Here is a 12,148-nt window from a genome sequence, read left to right on the forward strand (position 1 = left end):
AAGCAATGCTGGATGAGATCCTTTCAACAACGTAGACTGAGTCTGGAGACACGAAGGTAAAGCCAAGTACAAAAACGCCAAAAGGATAAGCTGAATTAAAGGGTCTTAAGCAAATCCAGATGTCCACTAAGACCTTTATCAAAGCCCATCAGGACAATGACACAACTCGTGACAATTCTCGGTCTCACCTGTAGACTTGTCCTGACTGTCACCACCAGCTTCAGCCAGGAAGGGAATTTTCCGATCATTTTGCTCAGGAATGATACTATGGTGTCTCCGTAATCCGGTTTGTGAAATTCAGCCTCATTTAAACCATCAATTAGTATGATGAAATCTTCATCAGGGATCTTCCTCTCTGAAAGAGAACAACAAAAAGCATTGATGTGAAAGGCCAGACATGCGCCCCTCTGCTCTGCCATGGGGAGACCACACCTGGAATCTTGTGTCCAGTTGTGGCCCCTCAGTTCCAGCAGGACAGGGAACTGCTGCAGAGAGTCCAGCGCAGCCACCAAGATGCTGGAGGGAGTGGAGCATCTCCCGTGTGAGGAAAGGCTGAGGGAGCTGGGGCTCTGGAGCTGGACAAGAGGAGACTGAGCGGGGACTCATTCCTGGGGATCAATATGGAAAGGGGGAGTGTCAGGAGGATGGAGCCAGGCTCTTCTGGTGACAACCAGTGACAGGACAAGGGGCAATGGGTGCAAACTGGAACACAGGAGGTTCCACTTAAATTTGAGAAGAAACTTCTTCATGGTGAGGGTGGCAGAGCCTGGCCCAGGCTGCCCAGGGGGTTGTGGAGTCTCCTTCTGTGCAGACATTCCAACCCCCTGGACACCTTCCTGTGTAACCTCAGCTGGGTGTTCCTGCTCCATGGGGGGATTGCACTGGATGAGCTTTCCAGGGCCCTCCAACCCCTGACACTCTGGGGTTCTGTGACCCCAGGTGTGTGTGAGCCCGGGGAGCGCCGTTCCGCTACCTTTGTGCAGGTTCTCCAGGGGCTCCAGGACGCCCCTGCGGAAGGAGGCCATGGGGTCCTGCACGCAGGAGCGCAGGCTCAACATGCTCTGCAGATGCGGCTCCCGCAGCAGCTGCTCCCGGTAGGCGACGAACTGGGGCGAGCGGCAGAGCAGCGCGGCCACGTTGTGCACGAACTCGGGCACCAGGCAGGTGTAGGCGTTGTCGGCCTGGCAGTAGTGATAGGCCACGACCTAGGACAGGGGAGAAAACAATGCCAAATAACGCATCCGCATCAGACACGAGCCGGGCGGGTTGTCAGAAGCAGCGCGTTTGGTTTGGGGAGGCTGATGTGCTGTGGCAGATGAAGTCTTTAGGAGCAGCGAGTGTTAACTACCCATGACAAGAATCCAGACGAATCAGTTGGTAAGAACAGGCACTGATCCTGAAAAATGACTGGACCTGCCACTTGAGGAATAAATGGAATTAAGCTGTAGCTGCTCGCAGAGACGGACACTGACAGTATCTGACACATCGGGAGCGAGAGGACTGTGCTCTGAGCTCTGTTCAAGGACTTGGCGTCAGTAATAACTTGTGATTGTTTCCTTGAACTGGTTTGTTCTTCGTTTTTTCAGATGTCACAGAGCTCTACCAAGGCAGCAGCTGCAGACAGATTCCCACCAACAGGGCTTAATATACACTCCCCCTCCACTGTGATCCTGCTCCTCATCCAGAACATCAATGCAATTACTAAAATGGAGCTCAGCGCTGCTGCGTTTTATCCATCGCACGTGACCGCGCGTGGACACGGTGACCCAGTTTACTGGGACCGTTCGTTACTTTGGCACGGCCGAGCAGGCCCGTAAATGGCCTCTGAAACGCATTAGTGCCGCGGGGCAGTGGGGAGCGGAGGTGCCGAGTCCCTCCGCCTCCGGGAAGGTGGGGCGCTCCCTTCTTTTAAACGCCGGCAGCAGCAACGAGCTGGGAGCGCGGGGAGAAGAGGCTCTGAAGCCGCCAGCCCTGGGCTAATGCCATGGACGCCCAGCTCCTCCAGCAGCTGCTCCGCGCGGGTACGACCCATTAGTGCAGACGCTGCGTCCATTTGTTTAAGTGCTGCTGCCACGCGGCATCCAGAAACCCGAAGAATAGAGCTGTTCAATGGGTTGTTTAAAACGGTGCGGCCATTCCATTAAAAATCTGTGAGTGAAGGATAAAGCCCTCGGGGTAAGTGGGGAAGGTGACCCGGAGCGGAGGGGACAGAGTTCAGGCGTCTTCCTCGGAGCTGCGGTACCTCCGCACAGCAAAGGTCGCCGGGACACGTATTTGCGGGTCGGTATTGTCCAACACGGGCTCGAGTTGGTGGGAAAGCCTCTAATTTACTCCTCAGAGGTGGAGCTGAGCCGCCGTCCCTGGAGGGGTTCAGAAGACGTGCAGACATGGCGCTCGGGGACACGGTTCAGCGGTGGGCTCGGCAGCGTCGGGTTTACGCTTGGGCTTGATTATCTGAAGGGTCTTTTCCAACCCAAATAATTCTGTGATTCTGAAGTATCCTCCATCTGAGACGCATCAGCACAAATCAGACACTGCCCGGCACCATTTGGACAGAAAAGCGGCGCCGCGCGGACGGACACGCGGTCGCTCACCTCCCCGGCCAGGGGAAGCAAAGTCAAGAAACATTTCAACGGAAAACAGATTAAACAGTGCAAAGGCAGAAAAGCACAGCGCAACACGGGACAGGTGTGGAGCGCAGCTTCTCATGGATCTTAGGTTTGCAAACCTACTGGTCATATTCACAGCTTCTCTGTTTCCCGTTTCACCTTTTCTGTGACACCGGGCAATGTGTTTAGAGGCACTGAAAGCACTGGACGGGTCCACACGAAGCTCTGTGTACCAGGAAAGCTGATGTGCGTCCATCGTACTAAAGAGCCAAGTCTAAGCTCGACTCGGGCACTGCAGGAAAACCGGCAGCCTGCTCCATGTCGGAGGGCAGGCTCGAGTAAATACAGCAACCCTGCAAACCTCTTTCCATAATGCATGCATCTGCCTTAAAACAAAAGACTAACTGAGCAGCTCTGCCAGAAATGCTTATGTTTTATTTGCAAGTGTCAAGATGGGTGCTGCAACACGAGGAGTTTTAGTCATGGCTTTTGAGAGCCTGCCAGATCTGGCAAGACAACCGCTCTTCTTCTCCTTGCAAGTGTCTCTACCCCATGCTGCGGCACCGGGGTGGGGAAGAGCTGCAGAGCCCCCGCAGGAGCGGTGCTGAGCGCTGAGCGCCGAGCGCTGAGAGCCGCTCCGACACGCGTCCCCACCGCCACCGCGGCTTCACCGCCGGCCGCAGCCCCGGCTCCAGAGGAGGCACCAGCCGGACACGGTTTGCCTGGCCCGGTTTTTGAGGACAAACAGCACACCCGACACCGTTTTTCTAAATTGCCTCATTTCTCAGCATTTCTCTTCTCCACCAGTTTGCTGATGAACACTGCACTAGAAACCATGGAGGACTCCAAACTGCTCCCTAAAAATACAACAAAATAATGCTCTTTTCCAGCAGGGGAACGCTGAGTTTAGCTCTTGCAGTCTTCAGTGACTTATTTCTAAAATTAATTATCTGTTCATCTCTGACAACGAGAGCTAAAAGCAACCCTTGCCCCCCAGAACCTGCTGCGTGAGAAACGCAGGCAGCAAAGGGCAGCTCTGAATAATCCAGAGGAGGAAAAGCAACTGTTCCCCCTTCATTCCTGTCACCAGCGCCACACGCTGCGTCTCGGGTAAGTGACATTTGCAGAGGGAAGGGAGTGGGTGAGCGCGACGCTGCCCACCCGCGTTCTGGAGCCTGCGCCAACCCAGAAGCTCGTTAGCGTATTATTAATCCGCTTTCATAACGATCTGCGTTTCTCCAGCGCAACGGCCACGGCACAACCTGAGAACATCCTGCTTGGAGTAAGCAGAGGAAACATCTGGAACATCTGCGCACAGCTTTCTCGGCTCCTCACATCTGTTTCACGGAGCTCCTAAAATACCCCCGGTAACTGTGGTTGTCCATCACTGTCAACACTTTCCTCCCGACTGCAATTCTGACTCTACGCTTAATGCAACTGTCAAACACACACATCCAACAAACACTTTTCCAAGCAGACAAACCTACGGGTCAGTCTTTCCTGCACTTCCTTGGGTTCTATTTTCTTCAGCCAGCTGAACGCGACCCGTTTGAAGCGGAGCATCAGCTTTTGCTGTTCCACAGCTACAGAACGCGCTGCCCTCCTCTCCCTTCTCCTTGCACCAAAGGACAGTCCCTTTTTTAATCTTTTCTGGTTTAGACTCGACTCCACAGAGCCTCCGGCTCATCTCTATGAGGGTTTTCCTAAACTGTCCCCAGGAGCTCCTGTTGCAGCATCTGACACCCAGACCAGGCAGCTACGTTATTTAACCAGCTACTTTTACTATTGCCTCCCCAGCCACTCGGTGCCTTTGCTGCGCTGAAGAGCTCAGCACCTTCCACGCCTCCCGCGAACGCCGGATTCTCACGGTGTCCCAACGGCAGGTCAGGCGCGTGTGATCGAGTTCCCGAGCGAGGCGATCGCGCGCAACGAAGAGCTCCACGCCGCTGTTCTAATGGATTTTCAATCTGTTGCCGGGTCAGTAATCCTTTAGTCCCAGTGTCACTCGGAGACTCCAAACCCCCGGCTGGGGCGGAACGGCCGGTGTTTGTTTTACCGCGCAGGACACCGCCCGGCACGGCTCTTGGGAAGCAGATCAATCTCTGCCGACAGCGCGTGTTGCTCAGCGCCGACGCTGAGCGGTGCCACCCGGAGCCTCCTCAGAGGGCACCGGGCACACAGCTTCCACCCGGCCATTCCACAAACATCCTAAAACAGTTTATTTGCCTTGATTTCCCTTCCTGAGGCTCGATAATCCGTCAAACTCACTGCTGGCGGCACCGCACAGCAGTTCTGGAGGAGGCGCTTGATGCAATAAAACCAGAGCTGCTTATGATGGAGAATTGGCAGCAGGAACGTGGAGCTCAAAAAGCTTCATTTAAGAAAATCACACCAAAAATATCTCCTATGCTTTCCAAAACTTCTTCCTTTGCGGTAGGAGATGAAGTTTGAATCAGGGTTAAAGCGGGTGCTTTATCTCAACCGCAGCGCTACCTGGACGACAACCGCGCTCTCCCGAATTGAGAAAACCAATTACACCTCGTTCTGTGTTCCCAGCCTCGGCTACCAAAGCACCATTATCTGCTCAGATCACTTTTGTTTGGACAGGCTGACGAGATCCCGGTGTCCCAGGATCCCAGCGGCAGAGCTGGGAGCAGACCCCGGTCTCCATCGCGGCACCGACCGCGTCGCTGCTGCTCCGACCGGCCAGGAACGCTCTGCTCGCCGCTCCGAAGCTCTTGAGAAGCTCCACGTGCTGCGGCAGCTCTCTGGGAGATCCCGAGCGCTCGGAGCTCAGCGCATCAGCCCCGGCGTCGATCTTTTCCTGAACTTTCACGTTTGGAAGCCGGCGACGGTTATTTCTGGAATCCGCCTGCATAGTCCAGATTTATTGGGAGATTACCAATCGCACTGAATATCTGTAATCCCGCTGCTGTGGACGAGCAGGGCTCTAAACCCCCTTCCTAACGGAGTCTGCAGCCCAGGGACAACAACCTCCTGTTATTTTTGGCTGTAAAGATTGTTTCCTGCTCTCTCCTCCAGTGATCAGAGATGCAGAAAAGCTTCAGAGCGTGATCCCCGCGCTGGATGTGACAGGTTGTTTGAAGAGTCACATCCCTTCCCTTCTTCAGGAGGAAACTGAAGCTAAACCCGTATCCATTATCAATTCCGTACCCAGCAGGATCACTTAAGCACTCAGGGGAAGAAAGATGAGCTAGATGAGGTATTTTAAGCAGGGACAGCACACTTCTCTGGCCCTTCTGGTAGTCTGTAATGCTTAAGATTTGCAAGGAATACGATGAGTAATGCGTCCTGAACAGAACCAGACCTGGCCGCTGCATTCCTCTCAAAAACTGCATGTGGAACAGGAGAAAATCAAGCCGTAATATCTGGAGGGCAATTATTCTAGCAACTAAGTCATAACACGATCCAGTGTGCTAAACTCTCAGAGCAGACCAGTGTATTTGATGTAATGGGAATTCATTTTGCAGAAATAACTTTCCTACGGTAGTAAAACTCATTCCAGAAGCCTTTCTCTCCCGGTAAGCGAAGGCGCGTTTCCCAGCCCAGCGAGGGCAGGACACTGCCCAACAAACCCAACTGTCCCCAGAGCAGAACGCGTCCCGGGGCGGCCCCCCCGTACCTGCGAGGCCAGTCTCCGCATGGCCTCCTCCTGGCGCCGCCGCAGCTCGGGCGTCCCCGGGCAGCTCCCGCTGGCGATGGCCGCGTGGGCAGGGGGCGGCTGGGCCAAGGGCAGCTCCCGGTTCGCATCCACATCTGTCCCAAAAACACAGCGTTATGAACTGCGACAGGTCCGGCATGATGATAATATCACAGCCTAGCAGCTGGTGTTTTCTAGCAGGTCACTCGTGGCTGTTAAAATACTTTGCATGAATATTCTGGTTTGATTTTGGGCAGCAAGAGGCTGTCAGCGCGCCCAGCCAGAGGCGCCCTCATGGAATCATTTTGGTTGGAAGAGACCCTCAGGACCAACCAGAACCCCACTCCAGCACTGCCCCACGGCCCTGAGAGCCTCGTCTGGACGCCTTTTCAACCCCTGCAGGGCTGGTGGCTCCAGCACTGCCCTGGGCAGCCTGTCCAATGCCCCACAGCCCTTTGGGGAAGAAATTGTTCCCACATCCAACCTCAACCTCCCCTGGCGCAACGTGAAGCTGAGACAGGAATTAAGAGTACGAGGCTGTAATTACACCAGCTCACTATTGCTGAGAACACAACTGCTGCAGTACAGTCGCATCACCTGATCACCATTTATTATTAAACACAGATTTTACTAAGCATAACAGATTATTTTTTCAGCATGTGAAAAAGAAAGAATCAAAGAAATTTGCAGACTAATTATTATCTTCTATAGCTAGACCGGGACTAGTGATCCCTTCAGGAAATAAAGTCAAATTAACTGATTGATCCCCCAATAACTAACACTGAGGAATCATTCAGCTTTGAACTTCATGGACAAACTGGAGTGTGAATTAAAGTGTGTGCTCGGTGTGACCAAGGGGCTTTGTCCTCTGGGCGTGGGAGACGCAGGACGATTCTCATTGGAAATGTCCCAGCCGGGGACGCACAGATGTCCCTCTGATGTCGGGATCCCCGAGCAGGCGGGGACGCGCGGTGCACGGCAGCGCTGCGTTAACGCAGAAACAAGCTCTGCCTTTCAGCACATGTTGTTCATTTAGCTCTGACAAGCGCCACCATTCAACGGGCCAACACTCGGTGACATTTCAGAGATTTCAACGTGGCTCAGAGCACCGGGTTCCAGTAAACAGATTCAAAAACAACTTCACTGAGATACGGTGACCTAGATCCTCAAAGGTACCTTTAGGTGCCTAACCCAGTATCTTCAGTCCTGCCTTATTCACTCACTGGGAGCTGAGTGATTTAAACATGTTTGTCATCCCCACCTGCACACGTCAGCGCAGAGTGACGTGAACTGGATGAGACCACGACAAGCAGCACAATCGCGGGTGCGGAGCCGACACGGGCTTGTGACCCACCCTGAACACTTACATTGTGATAAAGCGAGATAAATAAACCGTATGGGAAGGAGAATGCACCAGCGTGGGTTTGTAATAATAGAATATTGGCAATTAAAATTGGAGTCTTTCCAATGAGACAGAATCCATAATGTTTTTAAGTCAGAGAAATACCAGACAGACAATTTTGACTCCTCAAAAAGCCGATTTGGAACAGGAGCAGTGTAAATATTGCCGACAGGTGCTTCCTTCGCTTGGCAACAACGCTCATTTCTTGGGTGTGAGGAGCACCGGCTCGTTTCAGACAAACTCCCAGTGCAGTTGCTGGAGGGCTCTGCCGTTCGGGCCGCGTACTCACGTTTGGGGGAGGCGTGCGGGCTGTCGGAGGCGATCTGCCGCATGCGCGGGCCGTGGCAGCTCAGCGCCACCAGCCTGGAGATGATGGCCGTCTTGCCGAAGCCGATGTTGCCCACGATGACCACGCCGCGGTTGACGCTGGCGTTGGGGCTCTGCAGCTGCGCGTCGATCTCGTGGAACACCCAGTCCCGGCCCACGAACACCGACTCGGTGGTGATGCTGGGCACCTCGAACAGCAGCGGCTTCAGGGAGATGTCGGGGGGTCTGTAGGGTGCGAAGCGCACTGCAAAGAAACACGGGGTAAGGACGTCAACGCCAACAGACACTTTGGAAATGGCTGCTTACAACGCAAAAGGTGGAAAAGGTACCGATCTCTTTATTAGCCAAAGGTTTGCTGTTAAAAGCATCCGGCTCAGCCACAGCGTTTTCCACCGAGAGTTTTATAGAAAAAGGGAGTTTACAGCTGAGGAAAGGGAAGCTGAAGAAATGAATTTTCTTGCTTAAAGTCATTGTAATTAAAGGCCGTGCCCCAGGCAGATCGATTCACCCTGCGGCACTGTATTGTATGGCCGTTCAATATATAGATACACATCTCTTCACCTGGTCGGTACAATGGGGATGGAAAAGAATCTCAGCCCCCCGAAGTGCTAAATCAACCCGAGCGAAGCTATTTCACAGCACACGACTGAAATCAGGGCGCAGACAGGATGCTCCTGTACGGCAGCTGAAACATCTTCTCTCTTCACGAGGAAAACTGGTGTTGCAGGAAACACGACGTTAACGAGGAGTGCAGGAAATACCTCGCAACAGACCGTGTATGCGGTTTGCATCTAGAAACACGGACACCGATCACATTCATTTGCCCTTTTTCTGTATGCATTAGGTTATAATAAAATGTACAGCTAAACCCAAACCAGCCTCGAAACTTTCTCAGGAACATTTGGGGGCGGAGGGAGAAGGTCTTTGCCATTCTTCCCATTTGGCACAAGCTATCTAGGGAACACACACCTAAAATAAAGAGTATCAACCGTGCACAGATCCGGTGCAAAGATGCCATTGGAAAGACCAACTCACACGGTGCGCTCTGCCTCCGAGAGCTGTAACTGGGAGATGAGACATAGGAATCTGAAAAAATGAAGTGATGGCAGCGCTTTGTGTTGGCAGAGACAGTTGCTGGATCCTCCCACTTTATTGCCAAAATGGTTTCTTAATTAAAAACTTTCAGAAGGTGGCCACAGCGACAGCAGGGGATGCCCACTCAGCGAGGTGAGTCACTGCGCGTTCGAGCCGCAAACCTTGACCTTTAGAGCTTCATCCTTCCAGCCAGAGCTGACTCAGGGGGATGGAGACACCAACTGACCCTCCCCTGACACATCTTGGTTCCACTTCAATTTGAGAAGAAACTTGTTGGGGTGAGGGTGGCAGAGCCTGGCCCAGGCTGCCCAGGGGGCTGTGGAGTCTCCTTCTGTGCAGACATTCCAACCCCCTGGACACCTTCCTGTGGAACCTCAGCTGGGTGTTCCTGCTCCAGGGGGGATTGCACTGGATGAGCTTTCTAGGGCCCTTCAACCCCTGACATTCTGGGATTCTGTGGTTCTGTGATCCTGGGGCAGGACGTTCTATGATTCGATACTGAAAAGGAGCAGGGACAGTCTCCCATTCAGCTCCTCTGCACTGGGATTCCCAAATGCTGGGGATAAATCGGGGCGCTGTGACTCATCCCCCCAGTACAGGGCCGGGAATTGTTTCACTATTTCAGCCCAGCGCCAACACTAGAGATACTGAAGTTAAATCCACGTTTAGCATTTGCAGTTGGAACAAATCGCTGGTGAGTATAACAGCCCAGATTGATGCAATTTCACAATAATATCTGGAACATGTAATAATTTGGGAAAAAAAACCAAACCCTCACATATTCAATGAAATGAAAATATTTCCAAATAGTGGTTGTTAGAGTTTTTCACACCATCTCCTTCTCCCTCTTTTTAAAAGCAGCGCGGACCTCAACAGCATCAGAAGCAAATTGCACCGCGCTGCAACGCTGCTGCTGTTCTCGTGCAACTCCACCAAAAAAACAGGAAAAAGAACAAATGGAGAAAGAAAATATGGAGTGCTACACGTTTTTTTAAAGCGTGTCTGGAAAACAATTGGATCCTGTTCCTACAATAAATTTAATGTTTTGGATGCAATCGCTGCAAACGCCGAAGCCTTGGCAGGCTGCTCCCTTCCAACATATGGAAACGGTGCCTGTCAAGCGCTGCGTTCCTCACTTCTGCCTGCTCACGCGCTTTTGTAACGGCCCCGCAGCCGCGTGACCCCACACAGCCCGCGGGCAACGCGCACAACCGCTTCTGCTCTTCACTGGGGTCGCGTGGCTGGTGGGACCGTGACTGTGGCGCCGAGCGAGGGACCGACGTTCCGCTCTGATCTCACACCTGAGGACAGCGGGAACTTGCGCAAAAACATCCCAGAGGAAAGAAGAGTTTAATGTAGAGCCCATAGAATCCCCTTTCCCTACGGACAGGGGAGGACAAACCGGTCCCATGGTACAGCCCATAGAATCCCCTTTCCCTACGGACAGGGGAGGACAAACCAGTCCCATGGTACAGCCCATAGAATCCCCTTTCCCTATGGACAGGGGAGGACAAACTGGTCCCATGGTACAGCGACAACCAGAAAAATCCCAACTGAGTTTTGTCGGCCATGCTCAGATTACAGAGGGGTGGGAGGGGAAGGGTGGGCTGGAAGGGGTGAATCAAGCTGGAGCTGCCTGGAAGTCAACAAAACACTGAAATGTCAGCCCTGGCTCCTCTTCCCATTGCTGAGGTCTTTTCTCTGTGGAATTCACCAGGAAGAACCACAAAAATCTCCCCTCTCAAAGGCCTTCAGCAGTGCAAGGGCCGCCTGAACCCGGCACTGTGAGCGCCCGCAGAGGGACGCGGCGGCTCCCCCGCTGGTACGCACACACGGCGCAACGGGCTGCGATCCCTCCCTTCTGTCCAAAAATAGAGGAAAAACATACCTGCCTGTCAGAACTTGCTCATTTCTTTCAGGAACTACCAAAGTCATAGCCCTGCGGCGCTCAGAGGGACAGAGGCTGGCAGGGGAGCGATTGTGGAGGGGGATTTGGGGACCTTTTGCAGGAATGTCCTGATGTGACACAGGGGTGGAGGTAGAGGCTCAGTCGCACAGAGCCCAGCCCAGCAGCTCAGGGCAAGCTGAACACAAGGAGACGGCCCAGGGAGGTGTCACAGCCCCAACCCCACAGTGCTCAAGAAGGGACTGGACACCGTCCCCAGACACACGGGGTGAGCTGTGGGGTGTCCCCCAGGGAGAGGAGTTGGGCTCCACGATCCGTGCGGGTCCCTCCAGCTCAGGACACTCTATGGTTCCGTGCGCACGGGATCGGTGTGGTCCCCCCCCGTGTCCGCGGCGCGTACCTCGCAGGTCCTGCTGGGCGCGGGCGCCGGGCGCGCTCTGCCGCGGCATCCGCAGCGACGTGCGCAGGGGCGCGTGCCGCTGCTCGTCCAGGAACGCCAGGTCCTCCAGGTGCGCCGAGCTGGTGGCTGCGGGACAGAGCAAACGCCGCGTCACACGCCCTCCCGCGCCTCGCCCGCCTTGGGTCAGGCAAGACACACGGAGCTGTAACCCCATCGCGCGGGAAATAAACTGCCCAATTATAAACAGAACACTTAAAATAAGTCTTTGCAGATCCCCAGCTCCGCTCTTCTGATAACTCTTCGATAATGGAAATTGCACGGCTCAATATTCAGCTGCTGAGTGCTCTGTAACCCATACCGCTTATTATTCTTCAGTTTTTTGGTCAATTACCATAACAAGATTTTTATTTTAAATCGAACTAATTAATTAAATGACTTCTTCAAAGACTTCCTGTGGGGCTGACGTTAATTCTTGGCTGTGAAACGGGTAAATGTTTTGCTGCATCTCTCTAAGTTTGGGGGTTTTTACCTGAAGCATCTGCAGTCTCAAAAATACAGAATTTCTAGGCGTTTATGTGACCCCTGCACTCACCTCCAACAACACACTTTGCTAATGGGTCAAGAATTTACAGTTAATAAATAATACTATATTCGCTGCTCTTCTATATTCTCCAAGAGAAGAGAGGAGCTAGTATTACATAGGGCCATTTTAATTCCCTGTTAACATTCAATCCGACCTTATAAACCA

At 53.2% G+C, this 12,148-nt stretch overlaps 1 protein-coding gene across 2 annotated transcripts in view; it reads right to left on the minus strand.

The window, feature by feature from the left end:
* Positions 1-12,148, minus strand: part of TANC2 (tetratricopeptide repeat, ankyrin repeat and coiled-coil containing 2) — a 120,529-nt gene that overhangs the window by 35,158 nt on the left and 73,223 nt on the right. For both annotated transcript variants that reach the window (XM_082070867.1, XM_082070866.1), the window contains exons 10-14: positions 11,401-11,526; positions 7,962-8,243; positions 6,253-6,386; positions 974-1,205; positions 189-355 (exon numbers count right to left, since the gene is read on the minus strand). In XM_082070867.1, the coding sequence (XP_081926993.1) occupies positions 189-355; positions 974-1,205; positions 6,253-6,386; positions 7,962-8,243; positions 11,401-11,526 (941 nt within the window). The remainder of the gene's footprint in view (positions 1-188; positions 356-973; positions 1,206-6,252; positions 6,387-7,961; positions 8,244-11,400; positions 11,527-12,148) is intronic.

The sequence above is a fragment of the Streptopelia decaocto genome (assembly GCF_964273445.1).
Source record: "Streptopelia decaocto genome assembly, chromosome: 22".
NCBI lineage: Eukaryota > Metazoa > Chordata > Aves > Columbiformes > Columbidae > Streptopelia > Streptopelia decaocto.